The following is a 20,954-nucleotide window of genomic DNA, read 5'->3' as shown; positions in this document are numbered from 1 at the left end:
TATTTCTAGAGCCACTCTGCCCAGTGAATCAGTAGCCACTGTGGCTATGGAGTGCTTGAAATGGTGCTGGTCAGAACCGAGATGTGTGCTCCAAAAGTACATAACATTTATCACTAACATCTTCTTTCTATTGATTACATATTAAACTAATAATATTTAGGATAGAGTTGGTTAAATAACATACATTAAAACCAATTTCACCTGTTTCATTTTACTGTTGTAAATGTGGCTACAGGAAAGTTTTAAATGACATACGTGGCTCACACTGTATTTCTGTTGGGTATCACTGGTGTTACACCTGAACCAAGCAGTCTAGTTTCTAACAAGAAAAATGTTATAACCATTTTCTTTTGGCTTAGTGTTCTCTAGTTCCACACTTACATGCTAAAGAATAAAGAGGGTGTGCTGACCTGGGGCTACATCCCACAGTGTACTGAAGAAAAGGGCTACCTACAGTCATCACCTGGTTACTCAACAACAAGGGTCTATAATCCATTACGACAACCAAAGCCCCAGGAGAAATCCAGAGACCTTTTTTTTTTTTGTAGTTTTATTTATTTATTTATTTATTGGCTGTGTTGGGTCTTTGTTGCTATGCGCTGGCTTTCTCTAATTGCAGCGAGCGGGGGCTACCCTTTGCTGTGGTGCGCGGGCTTCTCATTTCCATGGCTTCTCTTGTTGTGGAGCACGGGCTCTAGGCGCGTGGGCTTCAGTAGTTGTAGCACGGGGGCTCAGTAGTTGTGGCTCGCGGGCTCTAGAGCGCAGGCTCAGTAGTTGTGGCGCATGGGCTTAGTTGCTCCACTGCATGTGGGATCTTCCCAGACCAGGGCTCGAACCCGTGTCCCCTGCATTGGCAGGCGGATTCTTAACCACTGCGCCACCAGGGAAGCCCTAGAGACCTTTTATAAAGTCCTCAAGGTTGAAAGCCCATCCCTGATCCTGACCATGTCATTTACCAGCTTTACATGAGGGGATCTGAATACTACTACCACTTGGAGGCCCTCCAGAGATCCTTCAGTCGTCGAAGAATTAAGAGTGGCCACCTTGAGAGGGCAGAAGGTCCTTTAAGACAGAAATGACTGCTGCCACAGCAGCGTATGAGGTGGCATTGTGGGAAGGGGGTAATAGGAGGGAGTGTGGGGAGAGCAGGAAGCTGGACTCTGTAGGATGGGTCACCAACAGGACTTTATAAAGGTTTGACGCACTCTTTTCATTGGCTAAATATCTGCTTTGTATGAAGCACTGGGCTGAACAGAGCTAAATAAACAGTGACCACTCTTAAGGAGCTCATAGTTTAACCAAACTGAAATCAGGACAGATAGGTACACAAGGTGGCTCTTCTAAGAGTTAACCCTCGGCTGGAACCTTAAGGATGGAAATCAGAGTTGGTTAATAAAATTAAATAAATCAGTAGACAAAGAGCGAAGGCTAAGTGCACTCAGGAGGCAAGGCAGGTTATGGTTAAACGGGAACGCGAGTATTCTAGAGGTATGATGGACAGACTCCAAGAACCCTTTGAAATGTTGTGTATGTTCCTGCATGACCTGTGTGTGTGTGTGCATGCACACACGTGCGTGTGAGAAATACATTACAGTCAACAGATTCTCTGAGATAGTAGTCTCCAAACTTGTAATGCATTTATTTATGAATTAGATACATATAATTTTACGTACTCCATGTAACATAAATAAAATTAGGATCTGAAACCATAAGGTTAAAAATAAACATAAATAAACATTCTAAAATTTTATTTTTACATCTTCAATGGCTTTTCGTGCACAGCCCTCTTGAATCCTGCTCTAAGGGACTTAACCAAACAAACAAAAAAACGACAAAAAGGAAATTAAAAAACACCACTGATGGGGAAACAAATGTGGAAAGCCTTGAAAAAGTTATTAAAACTACACCTCAAATGGAAATGAACTGAGGCCAACCACAAAAAATTCTTGAAGTCACTTCTGGAAAGTTTTTCTCTGAAAATGAATTTGGAGTATTTTCACTGTGATGAAAGAAAAATGAAAATGTTGGTTCTACACACTGCAGGTAATCTATGTTTTTGCTTTTATCTTCAAATTGTCTTCTTTTATGTTAATATTATAAGCCATTAAAAATCCTCTTAAATGTTTGTAAGACATAAATTCTCTCTAAAATTTTAGAGATTTTAGAAAAGCCATGTAAAATGGGTCCTACTTTCCATTTTTCTTACTACAAAATTTGAGTTATTATCACAAAATTAAAAATGTTTGCATGAGGGAGATAGGTTACATGCCAATTGCTTTAGTGGTGAGAATGCTTAGAAAGTACATTCAGAAGTTCTCAAGTCATTCATTTTCAATATATTTTCCAAGCATAAAATTTTTCCTCCAATTTCACATTCTTGGTTCTATTCTGGAAAAGTACTTATGTCACCTTCCTTTTACAATATATTTAAAATACAAAGAGATTAATTAGCTATAATTTGTTATTGACAATCCATACAACTTACTAAAATGAAAAAGATCTTTATCAAATTACTACGCTGAAGACAAAAAGTTTGTGTGGAAGAATTTAAAATGCTGAAAACTTTTATTAACAAAAATTCCCTCTGATGACTACATCATTAAAGAGATAAGACTTACTAGATAAAGGCTTAGCAGTACAGGTAGAACATCATTTTATTAAAAATAGGTCGAGGGACTTCCCTGGTGGCACAGAGGTTAGGAATCCACCTGCCAATGCACAGGACATGGGTTCGAGCCCTGGTCCAGGAGAATCCCAGATGCCGCGGAGCAGCTAAGCCACAACTACTGAACCCACGTCCCACAACTACTGAAGCCCGTGCGCCTAGAGCCCGTGCTCCGCAACAGGAGAAGCCACTGCAAGGAGAAGCCCGCGCACCGCAACAAAGAGTAGGCCCTGATCACTGCAACTAGAGAAAGCCCGCACGCAGCAATGAAGACCCAACACAGCCAAAAATAAATAAATTTTAAAAAATAAAAATAAGTCAAAAAGGTGGAAGTTTGCCACAAATATGACAAAATTTTCATTATCAATATAAAATTCAAAAACTGATTTAAAATATACTAAGCTGCCAATAGAAAAATAGGCAACGGATATAGACAATTCCAAGATAGTTAGTAGGTAACTAATAAACATATATTCCAAGTTTAATATCAAGAAAAATCCAAGAAGTGGATTCTACCACTCATCCTTTCATACATAGTAAACACATAAATGGTTTAGAGAGTGAGCTCTTTGTATATCAAGAATATTTTTTTATTTGCTAAAATTCTTTTATTCCCTAAAGTGGAAAAAAAAGTTTTATTCTTAAGTTAATTTTTGAAATACAGGTGAAATATATGTTCCTTTTTAAAAGGTTATTCCTGCTAAGTTACACACAAATCACATTTTAACAAATATCTTCCCAACAGGCCCAATACACTTTCAGTAATGGTTTTGCTTTATCTGACTATATTTTAAGTAGAAGTAACTCAGACATCTTAAAAATTGAGTGTGTTTGTCCTTTAACTTGTTCAAATAATCACTGGTCTATCAGCAAATGCTACTCCAAGGAATAATGTTCAGTAAAGAAAGACTGCTACTTACGGAAATCCTACAAATCAATCCTTTTATAAGGAAGTAGGGGTATAGTGAGAAAAGCAACAGATTAAAAGTTGGAAGAACTAAGTTTACAGCTTTAATTTTTCCACTTTCTAATTTCGTGATCTTGGAGAAATCCTGACCTTTCTGAGTCTCAACAATCAAATCTTCAAACTGTTGAAGATCAATTAAATTACTTATAAGGTCTCTTTCAAGCATTAATATTCTGATTCCATCCCTAAAGAAGGCCTAGAATGATTAAGTATGGAGATCCAGGATTATGAGCAATCAAAACCAGGAAAAAAAAAACCTGACGTATAAGGTATTATTTCTGTATGCCTATGGAGAACAGTAAAATACAGCAACAAGGTAATAATGTGAAATACAGTAAACAGTGGTCTACAAACTGGGTCATGCATACATACCCTGAGGAGCACCTGGGCATGGAGAGTGTCAAGGGAATTGATTTCTAGGTCTTCAACTTCCATATGTACAATTTTCTAGAACCATTCTACTGACACGTCAGTTTTCATTTACCTCCTCTCCCCTTTCACCTCTCCTCTTCTGCCCTACATAAATCTCTACAAGTCCTGAAACTTACTGTGGAGCTGGGGCCTAACAATAGCTGAGGAGGCAAAAGGAGAGTTTAAAATATTAATGTTGAAAAAGTTAATTGCTCTCCAGACAGGGTATCAAATTTTTTTCAAATCAAGTGGTCACCATCTCCTATTTCCATGAAAATGGAAGGAGAACCAAATCCATGTGCTACTTGAGAAAGCCTTAAAAAGTATTTTTGATTGTGGATCACTTTGCTGTCAACTCAAAAGAATGGGTGATACTGCTAAAATAAAGCACTTTTTATTACCATCTACTAAATCTGTGGACAAGATTTCTCAATACTTTAAAGTAAAAAAGGAAGAGAATCAGTGCAGAACCTCATCTTTTCTAATAATACTTATAAATGGATAAAACAGATTTCTAAATGATTTAAAATAAACAAAATGCATTTCCAATTAAATTTTCACTATTTAATACTTATTAAATTTAATAACTCACATGTTGTTTTGATTGTCTACTGGTTATCACTGTATTGGTAACTTGATCCAAAATAAATCTGACACAGCCTTACAGACACAGGAAATTTCAAATGTTTTAAATTATAACTGTTTTTGCATAGAACTCAGAAGAACTGGGTGACACTGCTTAAGTACTTTCTATTTCCATCTATTAAATTAATGAATGAATTTACTTTTGTTGTAGAAAAGTATGACACTGTGATTGATAAAATGCTTTCAAGTATAAAAGAATACATTAGGATAAGAATATGTAGAGACTGTCAAACAGAAATGAGTTCAAAGAGAAAAATAAGGAATGTAAAGATTCTGTTAAAATTAAGAGCTTGCTCACGTTTTATTAAAACAGATGATGGGGATATCAAATTTTAAAAATTCCCCTGGATGTATTTAAAACTGTGATTTAAATAATGCACCAAAATCTACATCATTTACAATTACACTTGGAAGAAAAATTCTAGATATGTAAGAAGGTATCCAGTTTTTTGAGGGTTTTTTCCTCTAGTTTTTCAAAGGGATATGTGAGCAAAAAATGTTTGAAAACCCTTGTAGTAGAAGTCAAAATATGTCATTAGTCTTAACCTTCGTCCTAAGATACTGCCTACTGGACATCCCAGCCTGGAGGGCTCCCAGACACTTGAACTCAACATATTTAAAAAGTAAACTTATAATGTACTCCACCACCCTCCCCCAATCCTCCACACACATACACAAAAGAGGATAAGAAAAATAAAACCCGCCTCTTCTTCCTTTTGTATTTTTATTACTAGCTTCATGATCTACCTGGTCTCCCAAATTTAAAAGGTGAAATTTTTTGTTTGTTTGTTTTTAACCTCTCAAATCAAATCAGTTCCGAGGACCTAACTCCTGACTTCCTATCTCTATTCTTCCACCACTGCCACTGTTCAAGATCTCTTCACGCACTGTCATCCAACAGCTCTTCTTTAAAACAATAACTATACTTAAATTTACTTCCCAACATCTCCCATGGAGAGTGAAGCTACTTTATCCTTATCAGAGGTATACAAAAATACCTGTCACACATACAGCTGAGTCACCCAAAGAATTACAGAATCGTGAAGTCAGACAGAACCAGAAAAGTCAAACCCCCTGACAAGAACCTCATCCAAGTATCTTCCGGGACTTTTTAATCTCATGAGGCAGTGTACTTCCTCTCTGGACATCTCTGTCAGAGATCTGGGCCCAAATACAACTTGTTTGACTTTTTCTAGGATTATTGTAGTTAAAACGGAGATTCATGTGAAAAGAAGAACACGTAAAATTACACAAAATTCTAAACAAAAAGTTAAAAATTACTTATAATTTCAGCATCCAGAGATAATTTCAGTTAGCATTTTGGGACATATATTGGCTTTTTTTCCTTTTGCAATCATGCACAGTATATGAATATGTATATATTTTGTGATTTATTTTTAAACAAAATCGGGATAAATCTGTAAATACCCTGAGGTTTTTTTTTGTTTGTTTGCTAGCTTAAGGTCGTAAGCAATTCTTCATGCAATTAAATATTCTTCAAATTCTTCCAAGTATTTTAGTGGGTACACAATACAGAAATAGTAGAAAATACTAAAATTTATTTAGCCATTTGTAAACTATTTACACTATACATACTTTAAATTCTTCAATGCATTTTAGTGGTCATACAATATAAAGATAAATACCATATACTCACAATAAGAAATACTATAGTTAATTTAACCATTTATAAATTATTTGTTTTCAATTTTTCAGTGATAAATACATGATGAATATCCTTTAAGACCATTAATCTTTATCTACATTTCTAGTTATTTGCTCAGGACAGATACCCAAAAGTAAATTATCAGGCAAAAGTATTAATTTTCTAAGTATTAATTTTTTTATTCAATTGCCAAATTACTTTTCAGAAAACGTAAAACAATTAGACTCCTACTAGTGTTACATGAGTATAATCTTCAAGCTACAGACTTATTTTTTAAGAATTTGTCGATCTGAAAGCAAAAATCAGTATCATTCTTTTAACCTGCATTTCTTTTATTACTAGTGTGCTTAAACACAACATCTCCCTTTCTATTTCTATTGTTTCTACCTATTGGTCCTTATCTACCCTCTGAGGTAACATCCTTTTTCCACGCAGTAAGAGGAAGTAGAAGAGAATGCATGAGCTTTAGGGTCAGAATGACCCAGAGTTTAATCCATTTCCAGTACCTAGTTGTGTGGCCTTGGACAAGTGACAACTTTAAGCTTGGATCTCTTCCTGTATATTAGCAACTGACCTCACAAAGTAGGAAAAGGGTATAGCAATCAAGAACATACAACCAATCAAAATCTAAATTAATCCTCTTCTCCTCCCTCTCATTCACATGGCAATCCTTCAAATACTGGAAGACAACAATGCTCTACCATCTCTCACCAAGTATTCCCCACCTCCATTCCCACCCCTCCTGGCCCAAAACCTGAGTCTTTTTTCTCCAGACTAAATGTCTCCAATTTCTTCAGTCACCTGTCAAACAATACAGTTTTCAAATCACCTCACCACCCTGGTCACTATCTTCAGAGTCTGATTTAGCTTAATCATCTCCTCCTAGAACATGGCATCTAGAACAAAATATTCCAGATATGGTTTGAAAAGACCAGAGCGAAGGTTATCATTTCAAATAATCGTCTCAAATCATCAAATCTGTTTTGTTTATCAAGATCCATGAACCAACAAAATCTATAATCCGTAAACCTAAAAGTCTAACTATATTCCACTCACCTTCACCAATGAGGGAGACCAGTTTGAAAGTAAGGGTGTGGAACATGACAGGCTCTTCTCCAAGATCTTGCCTGATGCCTCAGACAAGCGATTTAACTTGCCTGTAAGCTCAGTTTACTTACTTCTTGGTAAAAATGGGATTTAATGTCTGTAAACTCAGTTTACTCACTCCTTGGTGAAAATGAGAGTACTGCCAATTATCTCATAAAGTAATCTCTTGTAAAGATTAAAAACATCAATTACAGTATCTGGCATGTAGGAGGTCATCAATAAATGGAAACAAATAATTATAATTAATACTGAAGCAAGACTATTGCATCTTTATTAAGCACTGTTTACCAAGTACTTCACATGGTCCTGAGCTAGAGTTTGGTTTACTCAAAACTTCGAGAAACAGAGTAGGTTTTGCTGAAATTTAGTTATCTGATTAATAATTTTTCTTCCCCAAATTATGCCCTGCCTTTGCCCTCTCCTCCCTCTAGCCATCATCTTCAGAAAACGAAGAGCCATCCCTACCAGCAGGTGGAGGCATGGAGCAATAATCCAAAATTCCTACTCAAAATTATAAGCAAGAGAGACTCTGATGTCAACCACAGGATCAGTGGCATAGATCCCTTCAGAAGGCTTCCTGCCAGCAGCCAAAATGAAGCCCCGCAAATTTAGAAGGCTCATCTACAAATACAGTTTTTATTCCTTTCCTCACATACTGATCGTATGAACACTTACACCTGAATGCAACCATGCAAAAAGTGTCATTTACTTGTGAATAATCTTTTGAAAGGCAACATTTGGCAACAATGATTTGGCAACAATGTTAAAAATTAACAGTCTACCTTATTTTCAGGCAAGAACAGGCCATTTAAATGTGGAAGAGAATATACACTCAATTTTCTCTCAATTCAAAATAATCATAAAATACGAGCAATTTGTAGCCAGAAAAATATATTTTGAGTTGTTTTTAAATTAGAAGATTAAAAATTAATTGTTGAAGTTTTCTGGAGTGGCCAAAGGGAATGTAAGAATGTCCAGAAAACTTCCACTAAAGATACTGAGTCAAGAGACTTCTAACAAAATTAGAAAGATTTTATAGCCACACAACAAATGTGATACACACAAGTCTTTAGTACAGAAAAAGAAAAAAATTAAATTCATTAAGAGGATCTGCATGCAATAAGGGTTCTTTATCATCTAAATTTCCTAGGTGTCTTTATGACTATTAATGATACCAGACAAAAACTGAGTTAAGCTAAACTTTGTCCGTTTCCCTTTCTTCAGCTCTCTTCTTCCAAGCCTGTCTCTATATCCATCCCCAGAAAAGAAGTCAATTCTCTAAAACTGCTGTAATCCTTTCTGAAAAAGGAAAAAAAGAATGAAGGGAGGAAGGGAGGGATGGAGGGAAGGGGAAAGGAAGAGTTGAAATTTACACTAAAGTGTTAGCAGAAGTCTTATCAAACTGCCTCGAAGAGAATGGATGGTACATCTCTCTCTCTCTTTCCACCCAAAGTGCGCGCCCTAATCTTCCTAACTCCTGCAAAGAGCTTAATATTTTACCTCTCGCAGGACATTTGTGTTTAAAACAATTTTTTTGAGTAGACAGTATGTACAACTGACAGAACTCTAGGCATTGCAACAAAGCAGCAAAATCTGGACATAGGTCTAAAACCTCTCAATTCACGTCCCACAGACTACACGCATTCCTGATGACAACTTATAAACCAGTAATTTGAACACCTTACTCCTCAATCAAATCTGCAGTCCAAATACACTATAAATTTACATTAATATTATGCTTGAGCATGTTATTTGAAGTATAGTATAAAGACATATTTGTTCTGAAGTATAAGCCAAAATACGGTAGCACTGAATTTAAATCAAAATACGAAGCATTTCTGAAAACAGAAAAATGAAACCAAGGTCCCAACCAAAGGAGTGTCTTGGGAGTGGGCAGGGAGGAAGGTGTCAGGAAAAGAATCACTCCCCGGTTCACCACTGTTCACACGACCCCTGTACCGGCTTCTGAACGCAGGCTTGTGAAAAAGGCAACAACTATGCTAACAATATTTGAAATGATGCTATTTACAAACTGATATTAGATATATAAGAGCCTCCATAAATAAGCACAGGATATGCAAATGAAATGTCACAAAAGAGGTAATGCAAATGTACAAAAAAAAAGTTGAGGAACTGTACACTCTTGCCTACGGCAAGTGAAAACAAACTCGGTGTACCACAGCATATCTACTGAAGCAGTAAAACATTTATATAAATGTTTATAAAATATTTATAAAATGGTTATTTAACATATAAGTATTACAATTTAATACTCTGTGATTGGAGATGAAAGAGATATGCTCATTCACCTTTGCACTGTAAAAGAAGAGAGAATTCTAGAAAGTCAAAAAGTGTTCCTACCTCTCGACCCAATCTAATGCTTCCACTCTAAGGACTTTATCAAACTTGCATGAAGGTATTAAATGAAGTTTTGCAGCCAACAGCAACAACCTGAAAGTAGCTCTCATGTTCCGCATCCGGAGAATGTGCTATGGACAGATCAACATGACATCACTACTAACCATCATTAAGCACACTACACACCTGCTCTGCCAATACAGTAGCCACTAGCCATATGGAGCTATTTAAACAAAACTGTATTTAAAATTCAATCCCTCAGTCAAAACTAGTCATATTTCAAGGGCTCACCTAGCCATACGGCTAGTGACTATTCTCTTAGATACTGCAGAGAACATTTCCATCATCACAGAAACTTCTTTTGATAGTGCTGATCTACATAGCGACCTGCGCCATCCTCTCTCCTCCTCCCCTACATGCACCCATTTACCGAGAAACATCTCCTTAACCTTCAAGGCCTTAGCCTAAGGCTCAACTACCACGTGAGGCTTCCCCTGATTTACCCAGGAAATTTAGGTAGAACTTCTTGTAGTCTCATTACACCTTGATAACCCCAGTACAAAAATTAGATCACATATAAGCATACCATTTTCCCCACCACAATCCTGTAAGCTTTTTCAAGGAGAAACCAACTTTTACCCAAGGGGCTCTGAACTGTTCTGGCACATACAGGACCTCGATAATTTGTCATATACTTAGAACATTACCACAGACAACAGAGAGGGAGACTGTGACTACAGGTGAAAAATGTTTATGAATAAGGAAGGCAATGCTTCAAAGAAAAACTTGGTTAGGTTGGCAGGCTCACAAGTGATTTTTTTTTTTTAAACTACTAATTCTTTACATTTTCTCAGCACCTATCACAAGGAGCCTCGTTCACAGAGGTGTTCAGTAAATATTTGTGGAATAGTTTCTGGATTAAAAAAAAAAGACACCAAGAATGAACCCTGTGGTAAACTATGGACTCTGGGTGATACTGATGTATTAGGGAGGTTCGTGTACTGCTCATGTTGGGGATACTGATGATGGGGAAGCTATGCATGTTCCAGGTGAGGGAAATCTCTGCGTGTTCCACTCAACAGTGCTGTGAGCCTAAAACTGCTCTCAAAAAATCAAGTCTATTTAAGAAAAAAGATACAGATGCTAAATTAGAAATCAAATTTAGCTTATTATGGTATTAAAAGCATATGTTTACATGTTAGATCCCAAAATTTTGTTCAACAATAATACATATCATAGATTTATGTTAAATTTTAAAAATTAAACCTCAGATTTCTAACCCAAATAAGATTTGTTTCCAGTGCATAGAAAATCTGACTGAAATAATCCCAGGTGCGGTGTTTTGGCATGCTATCAACACACTAACTCAACTTCCATGCTTAATAAGCACCTACCTATGCAAAGCAACGTGGCCACAGCGGTGAACAAGATAATTTCTGCTCTCACAATATTTTCTTCCAAATAAGAAACGTATTCTGCAAGATGAATGTTTTTATACTCAACTATCAACAACGGATATCCCCCAAATGGCGAAAACAATGATCAATCATCTTCTATTATCCTTATTTTTCAAATAATTAAAAAATTCGTATTAACCATTTGAGAAAGTAGTACATGACCTGGTTTAAAACAAAAAGTTAATGCTTCATTTACTTGGCATCCTTGGGAGAGTTGGTACTCCACATAAATGAATTTTCCAGATAACTCGGGCTCGTCCATTTAAACATCAACACTTAAACTGTTCGGCATGGAGATTTTTCTTTTTCTTTTTTTTAACAGTACAAATCTTTCAACTTTTAAAAACAGACTCTATTAAATACTATTTTGACTAATGTCAAAAACATAACTGTGTTGTATAACACTCAAGATGCCAAACTCTATGTCCTTTTTAAAAGTTTTTGGCTTTGAAGAGTGTTTCTTTTGATCCCGAGCCCTTGGTGCGTCAGCTGTCAACTTGTGCTGCTATCAGTATGAACCTGACTCTAGCAGCCTCCCATCCCCCTTCAAATCTGCTGCTACTTGGAAAACGAGTTTGTCAGAATTTTGCCTAAAACACACTGGCTTTGAGAGGATCTCCAAATCTACTTTGGTTGCTCAGAGTCTTCGCTTACTTCCTGAATCTGTTAAAGTCTGGATAGCCAAGTTTTGGATAAAAGAGTTACTGCTATACCTGGATGAAAGTCCTTTCGTTGATGTCCTATTCTCAACTGATGCTCAGTCAGAGTTAACTTCATTAGCTATTCACTCATTCAACCAATATTACTAAGTCCCTACTAAGAACTGGGCTCCCATATTACAATGAAAATTGAGAAGGCTGCTAGTTGTGAACATATTTTAAAATACAAGTACTCTAATATAAATAACTGTTCTACTTAGTGCCTAAGGAAAAAAAAAGAAAAAGAAAAACAGATTTCTTAAAGTCTTTTAAATAAAACTATAAAACCACCCAAACTTTTTATAATTCCTGTAACTGAAGACTTAGAAACTGAAGATTCAAGGGTAAAGAAAGCTTTTGATTTAACCAAATATTTACTTTATAGAGCTCTAAATAAGATTCCAAGATTTTCTACCTCTTTTTCAGTCCATTACAAATTCCCATCTGGCCCTAAAGAAATCACTATGACATATGTTTTAGTATTAAATGATAATCAAAGTCTTGATAATGATAAATATACCCATTCAGCATCATGGTAAGTTTACTGTCATTTTAATGCTGTGCATCGCTAATTTGAAAAAAGTGTTAGTTCAGGAAAACTTCTGTCCAAGTTTTCAGAAGTTCCTATACACTTCACTTTGGGGTACAAACAATTTTTTTAAGTTTGAATAGTAAGTATGGTGTGACTATACAATATTTGCTTTATCTGCCAATCATATTTTTAAAATTCCATTACCCATTTAAATCTAAGGCTAGGAAATGAGTCAAGAAGGAATGGAGCTTAAAGTTGGTCTCTGTGGATTAATTACGACATCAGGTAAACTCCCTGGCATCAGCCTTACTTGTTTTAGCTCCCTTGGAATCTCCCATCTCATTCATTTTCTCCTTGGGGAGCACAAGTAACTTTATTCACATTTTATAATTTTACAAATGATTACTGATTGCCTTGATTATTTAGACTGAACCGGAAATGGGTATTAGTCATGTGCTGCTGATATAAGAAATGAAAAAGTTACTGCCATTAAAAACCTTTTTAATGCATTAGTATCTCTTCAGTATTAAATTTGGAACCTGAAAATGCTTTAAGCAGTACTGTAAAGGCAGATCACGGACCTAACTTTAAAAGTAACTATGTAGCATTATTTTTAGATGTCACTTAATATTATAGTAATCTTTACAAGTTGGCTCTGACCTCATTAGCATACCACCTTGTCCTGCGAAAGAAGTCTGATTTTAAATAAAAACAATTCACAGAGAAACCCAAATGTAGGCTACTGCTCTCTCTCTACAAACAATTCAGGCAAAGAAGCAAATGGTAAATATTTACTGGACACACCTACTGTAAGTAAATCTCTATCGGCTGCTACCCACACTACCAGTAAAAACCAAAAGAAATACAGACCGGGCTCAAGATATTTACAATATAATAGGAGAGAAAAACATATACCCCCATAAAAGAAGCTAATATTAATCAACAGGAAAAATAAATATACGTGATTCAAAAAGTGATCGTGAACATGTGACGTTCTGGCAGCAGAAATGGAGGGCACTCACTCAGTTCAAATGTAAACAAAACAAAATTCTTTTAGCCTCCCTATTTTAAATCCGGCAATCAAAATCAGCCAGAAGTAGAAGCTGGGCCAACAGCATCACCATAGAAAAAACAAAACACGAAATTCTCAGGAGCAACTGGTATTGGACCATTCAAAACAAAGTCTTTCTGGGAGTGCTCCATCAGTAGTTTTTCTATTAAAACCTCCTTATCCAATTAAAAACAAAACTGGTTCCTGCCTATCAACTTTACGAAAACCGAAGCTTCGAGGAAGCACTCTGGAGACCGATACCACTTAGGGTCCATCCACATCATCGAAGGAGTCGGGGAGAAGAGCAACCGGGAATTGGCCTATTGTTCGGAGGACCGCAGGACCGTCCGAGCACCGCAGGGCGCGCGGGAGCTGCGCGGGGGGAGGCGCGCACCTAGCACAGGTGTGTGGGTGTGAGGGTGGCCAGGTGTGCCCAGGGCCACCGCCGACGAAGAGAGTCCCAACTTCCAGACCGAGACGTCGAGAAAGGGAGGAAGACGAAGTCATTCCTGAGTCTTAAGCTGCTGAGCACGGTGGGGGGCGGGCCTGGGAAGGGTCTGCAGGGCTCCCAGAGCCCACCCGGGTCCAGGCTTGAGTAGGCCGGGGGGCTGAAGCCCCGAGGGTCAAGGAAAAGGCTCTCGAATCGAGGGGCCAGACTAGAAATCCCCGAACAATGGGCAGTGGTGGATCTGGGGTGAACGGCGAGGACTGGGGAGTAGGGGTCGCGGAGGTGAAGCCAGGTGGGAGGAGGGAAACAACAGAGAAGCCCCCAGGCGTGGGCCACCGGCGGCGGCGGCGGCGTTTACCTGTGAGAGCTGCCGGGGATTGGGGCAGCCGAAGAGCGCGGAGCTGGAGCTGAAGCTGATGGCCCCTCGGCGGCTGAGGACGTGCTGGGGCACCGGCCTGTCCAGGGGCAGCACCGGCAGCTGGTAACATACTTCCATTGAATACGCCCGCCCTGCCCCCGCGCGGCGCCCGCCCTGCCGCGGCCGCCGGCCCCTGCGCTGGGAAGGGGCCGCGGCTCGGGGGCTCCGGGCCGAGGCGGGGGCAGGGCGGGCGGGCGTCGACCCCGGGCCGGGAAGCCGCGCTCACGCCTCCCCCACCCCAACACTCCACCCGGGCTGCCGGCGGCAAGGCGCTGCGGGGGCCGCGGCTACGGTTACGAAGAGTAGCGCGCGCCCAGCTCCGGGGTGCAAGCGGGGGCAGCACGAGCCAAGTCGGAGGGGGAACCCCGGCGCCGCCAGGCTCTTCGGCCGAGAGGAGAGGGTCCGGGCCAGCGGCGCAGGAGCGGAGCAAGGACAGAGTAAAGCGGTGCAAGAAAAGACTGCTGGAGCCAGCGGCGAGACGCAGGGCGCGCGGGACTCGGGTGCAGCCACCAGCTCCGGCCGCCGCCGCCGCCGCGGTCCTGCCCCTCCCCTCCCCTCCCCCGGAGCCTGACTTCACTCCGCCGCCAGCGCGAGCCCGGCGTAATTCACACTTTGTAGCCGCGGACCCTGCGCCAACCACCGCCGCCGCCACCGTGACGTCACGACGCTGCGCCGCAGGCCCCGCGCCGCCGCAGCGTCCAGGGAGACCGGCTAGCAGCGGAGGGGTTGAGCCGCCCTCCTCCTGTGCCGCACCTTGGAGCTCAGTCACCGTCCTCTCCCGCTTCACGGTGCCCTCCTCCCCCACCAATCCTCGTCCTGCAGGCCCCCCAGCCAAGGCGCGTGCGCACGAGGCCCCGCCGTTTCGGGACATTCCCCTTATCGCTAAACTCTGGCGTTCGGGCGCGCTGAGGGTGTGGGGTGGGCTCAGCCTACACTAGAGGCGCGGTTTCGGCTTTTCGGCTCCAAAAACCCAAAGCACGCGGCCCACTCGCTGCGTCCAGCCCCGACCGCGGGGTCACCGCCGTGTTTCCCTCCTCGAATTCCCGTTCTTGGGCTTCGCTCGGGACCGCTGCGGCAGTGACGTCAGCGGGCCGCGCGGGCACCGTCCTCCCCGCTACGTCACTGCCAGTCCCCCGGCGGGGTCGGGCTGGGCGCTCCCCTGGCAGGTGCGGCCCCAGGGCCGTCCCAGGCGGAGGGGCCAAGAGCGGAGCCGAGAGCGCGGGCGGGGGGAGGGGGCGAGGGGTGGGGGTGGGGGGAACACCAAGACTGAGAAAGAAGAAGTGAGAGTATGCACTGGAAAATATGAGAAGGGAAGGATGAAAATGAGAAGCCAGAGGGGGAAAGGAGACTGCGTGCCCTTTTACCAAAAGTGTTTTCGTTTCTTGGCTTTGATTTCTAGAAGGCAGGAGAAAATAACTCTTGACGTGGTTTGTAAACTGCAGGTTCATTTTGTCACATTTTCCCCAAACCATCAAAGCTTTTCAGCTGCAACCCTTTGTTTCAAGTGCATTCCAGCCTCTGGGACATCAGCCTGCACAAGCTTTCCCCTGCTGGCAAAATTGTTGATTTGGCTCTGCTTTCAGGTCACCCAGGCTTCCACTTCTGTGCTATGCCCAGCCAACCACTGGCAAGGTGGCAGGTCTCTGAAAGTACTGCATAGCCAGTACCGATGAGATCAGGTGACATGTGCTCTTGATCCCATAGATCAACAGAAGTCTACAAGACCTTTTATCGTCTTTCCATGACATCTGTTTCTTTTATATCACTTAAAAGTTTCTACCTTCTCGTGAGCATTTTTCTACTTGTCTGCTTTCTACTATTAAAAGGATATCACTTCCAATGTGGTTTCATGGATTTTTGTCCTCACTAGATGGTAAGCTTCCCTTCAGCGCAACTGTTACCAGCCGGGGTTCTTGTACTCGTTCCTAAGAGGCCAGACGGGAAGCTCAAGCAAGGCTTTATTGGGCCTCTTGCTACTGCAGGAGGGAGTGAAAACAAGTAACAGGTTCCCTTGCTAACTGGGCGGGCGGGGGTGGGGGGGTGGTGGGGGAAGTCCTGAGCTGGTCCCTTAGATGGGGTGAGGGAGGGGAGGATCCTGGGGTCGTGCTGGGGGGGTGGCTTAGGCAGTCTACCCACCCCTTTGACGGTGTTGTGTGCAGGGATCATGCACCGTACCCTGCTTTTGCTCCGGACACCTCAGAAGTGGCAGTTGGGTTTTTGGTCTTTTTGTAGCTTGTTGTTCATAATTTGCCCCAGCTGTGTATTCATGCATTTATTTTTAGTCCCTTATTGTTTCTTTTCGTTCTCTTGCTTGAGGAGCTGTTGGTCCAGGTGTAACCACTGCAGCAGATCCCAGCCTGTCTCCCAACAACTGACCCAAGTCATCTTTGAAACCCTAATTACTCCCACGACGTCTAGCAGATTTGAGCATCCTCTGTATACTTGTGATTAAGCTGAGTTCTCCCTCGTATTTACATCTGACAAAAACCCCATGAGGTAATAGTTTCTAAATTGAAACGAGGCTCAGGGAAACATGACTTGCCTTAGATCTTCCACAGATAAATGGCAGAACTTACCTCAAATAATGTCTGAATTCTGTGTTCATCTAAACACCCAGAAAGCAGTATTGGTGTGGTATCAGACAGTATATGCCAAGTAACTCTGTCATACTTAATAACATCTAAGAGACTTGATGAAATCGTTTAACAAGACTCAGATCTCCCTCAGCAGAGAGGGGAGCTAACATTTACTACGCACCCACTGTGAACTGTGATAGGTATTCTATATACAGTGTTTCACTTAGCCCTATGCAACAGCTGCAAAAGTAAAAACTGGATCCCAACTCTACAGATGTGGAATCAGGTTTCGAGGCCATAAATCATTTGTGCCGCTGAACTCTGTTCTGTATGATTTCAGAGCCATGCGTTTCCACCACACCGTGTGGTTGCTCAAGACCAGAACTTCAGCTGTTTTCAGTGTTCTTTACTGTATTGGAGAGTGTATTAGGGTTCTTCAGAAAAACAGAACCTATAGGGTATATACAGAGCGAGTGAGAGAGGGCTAGGGAGAGAGAGCAAGAGAGCGCAAGAGAGAGAGAGGGAGAGCAAGATTGATTTGCCACACATGTTCCTCCTCCAGAGGGCAGAGAAGCTGGAGGAGCTGCCCCGTTGCCAGTGAGGAGAGCTAGTGGATCATGTGCAAAATAACAGTGGTGCCTGGGACCCTGCAGGGACCTTTCAAGTGTAATGGCTGGTGCTTCACTTCCACTTTTTAATCCTTTTGCAAATTTCTATTGTGGCCAACCATAACCAAAACTATAAAAGGAAGAGAATTCTGGGAAATGTAGTTCCAACTTAGCTAAGCTGTCAGAACATAACCACCCCAGTCCAACACTTGCCAACTTGACATCCATACACACTCTTTTAATTGTATTTAATTTTCAAATAAAGACGATAGCAAAATCATGCCTCTGTCCATATGATGCAACTCTCTTTCATATAACCCAAAAGAGCTCCCTCCTTCCCCAAGAGGATGGAGTCTTTGAGTGATGTTAATTCCTCTTCTTGACAAGTCACAGTATATACCTTGGCTATCCTGTAACTTATATACTGAGATATAAGTTTACCTACTATTAACACATCATAGGGGAATGAGAGAGGAGAAAAAAAATAATTGGTTAATAAATACAGATAAATTCATATCAAAATTAGGAAAAATGCTCAGAACTATTGTAGTCCTTGTATCTGCAACTGACAACATGATCATAATTACTATTTATAACTATTTTCTTGCTCCCATGACCTGTCTCATATCCCATTTGCCTTCAGCAAGCATCTCAGCTGAAAATGATGTGGGTCACTCCACTTGCCTTGTGGAGTGACCCAAACCTTCATTCCTAAAGGATCTGGGCCAGCAGAGGTTCTACTGCTATCGGTAAAAGTATTCTTGGTTGTAGTTCTCCACTGTCATAACACGGAGCATTGGAGTACTAAGTACTAAGAGGCACCCCCAAAGAATCTCCTGCTTTCCAGCCATGTTCCTCCCTTTTCCCATTGTGTAGCAACAACTCAAAATCTGCTTAGTAGCCAGGGTCAATCACCCCAGGCAGTAGAGTAACCCCTTTCTTTGCATGTTGGTTAACTAGCACAAGGCTCCCCAAATGGCCAAGTGGCAGTCTCAACTTCCAGTTTAATTGAACTCTTGCTGTGTACCCTGGTGGAAACATTCTTCTTTGAGAAGGAAGACCTCTGGACCAGGAGAGCCCAAAGTTGCAGGAATGGGAAGCAAAATTTTGCACTAGGGGTAAAAGTAAGAGGATCTACTCCCAAGCCCACTCCTTGATTCCGGGATCATGGATATACATTTAGATTTAGAACATATGCCAAAACCCGGAGAATATTATCCTCGCTACACGAGGTATTGCCACCCAGTTGGTACGATTAATTATTGAGTCTTCAAAAGGCCATTCCAATGAACCTTAAAACATGCTAAGTGAAAGAAGCCAGATACAAAATGCTAAATATTGTATGACTCCATTTATATGAAATATCCAGAATAGGCAAACCATAGAGACAGAAAGCTAATTAGTGCTTGCCAGGGGCTGGGGAGAGGGAGGAATGGGGAGACTGCTTAATGGGTATGGGGTTTCCTTTTGGAGTAATGAAAAAGTTCTGGAGCTAGATAGAGGTGATGGTTGCACAGCATTGTGAATGTCCTTAATGCCACTGAATTGTACATTTTTAAATGGTTAAAATTGTAATTTTTATCACAATAAAGAGAAAGGCCATTTGATCATCCTATTAAGCCAGCTACTTCAGGGTAACAGGCAACATAATAAGACCAGTAAATTCTATGAGCAGGAACCCATTGCTTTATTTGCTGTAAAATGAGTTCCTTGGTTAAAAGTAACACTGGGTGGAATAGTGTGATGGTGTAAGTCCATGCATGGTGGTTTTGATAGAAGCACTGCAATCAGGGAAGGAAACTCACTTCCAGAATAAGTATCTATTCAGGGAGAAAAAAAGGGCTGCTTCTTCATAATGGAAGAGGCTTAATGCAATGTACCTGATGGCTAAGTGATACCTCCAGGAAATGGAAGCTTAGTCTTAACACTCTGCTGTAGGCAACTTGAGCACTTAGCAATAGCTGTAGCCAGATTGGCCTTGTTGAGTGGAAATCAGTCCTGCTAAAGCCACATCTAGCCCTCGTCCTGCCACCATGGCCATGTTGTTCATGAGTCTGTTGGGCAAGGCCAGGGGTAGATGGAGGAAAAGGCTGACTGACATACACAGAATGTATCATCTCATCCACCTGATTATTATGATCATCCTCTAATGAGACTCCTCTTAGGAATCACATGAGACACAAATATATTCACACCCTGCTTATTCAATCTATCCACATATACACCTTTCCCAGACCTCCTTATCACCAATTGTCTAATTATGTTCCTTCCAAGTTCCAGACCATACAGCCAAATGGTCAGACACTGCCCATCAGTATGATCTGCATATCTAGCTATCTCTCTTCAGAAAAAATGAACAACCAGGAGTACTGCTCCAGGTTCTCCCACTGGGAGTATTTCTCTTCACTACCTTCAGGGCTACCCCCAAAGAGTGTTCATAGTGCTGTAGCTATCCACTTTCTGCACCACAGAATACAGAACTATCTGTAAGACAGTCCCAAATAAAATCTTTTTCTTCTATCACTCAACAGGAGATAGGGGGCTCCCCATGATACCTTAGATGAAAGTTGAGAGGGAGGAGACATTATGGTAGTAATAGGAATGATGGGCATCTGGGCCACTAGATTATAAAATTTACCTGCACCTCAAAAGACCTGCTTGAGCCTGATCTCATGTATACCACTTCCACCTGATGGAGTGCTGCTAGGCACGACCAACTTTATGGTTTGGTGTATCAGAATACATTTAGTACACTTTGGGTTGCTCAGGTCACAAGGTAATTTGATGGTTCGTGATCAAGTATTTAGTTTCTACTAGGGCCCAGCAGAAGCAAGAATAGTTTCTCAAAAGGGGAATAGTTATGTAGAGAAGATGACATAGCTTTGTTCCAATATCCTAAAAGCCTGCACTGATTCAATTATAGAGGATCACCAAAGGCTTTATATGGTATCCCTAACCTATCACAGCAGCATATCTGCTGGGTCATATGGCCCAAGTGACAGAGAAGCTTATATGGCAGTATGGATTCCTTACGTACTCTTCTCTTGCTCTGAGCTCCACTCAGCCTTTCATTTTTTTTATTGTCATAAAATATAAATAACATAACTTTTACCATTTTAATCACTTTTAAGTGTAAAAGTCAGTAGCATTAACTACATTCACATTGTGCAACATAACCACCACCAGAATTTTTCATCATCCCAATATGAAACTGTACTCATTAAACAATAATTCACCATTTCCTCCTGCCCAGCCCCTGGTAACCAGTATTGTACTTTCCATCTCTATGAATTTCACTACTTTAGGTACCTTATATAAGTGGAATCATACAGTATTTATCTGATTGT

The 20,954-nt window shown here is 40.9% G+C and overlaps 1 protein-coding gene across 4 annotated transcripts in view; it reads right to left on the bottom strand.

Annotated features, from left to right (window-relative positions):
- Window positions 1–20,954, bottom strand: part of PDE7A (phosphodiesterase 7A) — a 355,014-nt gene that overhangs the window by 90,044 nt on the left and 244,016 nt on the right. The window contains exons 1-2 of one of the 4 annotated variants that reach the window (XM_057532073.1): window positions 15,177–15,230; window positions 14,364–14,483 (exon numbers count right to left, since the gene is read on the bottom strand). The exons of 2 other annotated variants lie outside the window; for them this stretch is intronic. Coding sequence is in view for 1 of the 2 variants with exons in the window: in XM_007184993.3 (XP_007185055.2) it covers window positions 14,364–14,501 (138 nt within the window). In the remaining variant the exon portion in view is untranslated. Of the gene's footprint in view, window positions 1–14,363; window positions 14,953–15,176; window positions 15,231–20,954 lie in introns of those variants that run through there. One more of the 4 variants, XM_007184993.3, reaches the window with a different exon arrangement.

Source organism: Balaenoptera acutorostrata, chromosome 17 (assembly GCF_949987535.1).
Source record: "Balaenoptera acutorostrata chromosome 17, mBalAcu1.1, whole genome shotgun sequence".
NCBI lineage: Eukaryota > Metazoa > Chordata > Mammalia > Artiodactyla > Balaenopteridae > Balaenoptera > Balaenoptera acutorostrata.
The sequence above is the reverse complement of the archived record's forward strand: the minus strand, read 5'-3'. Positions and strand labels throughout refer to the sequence as shown.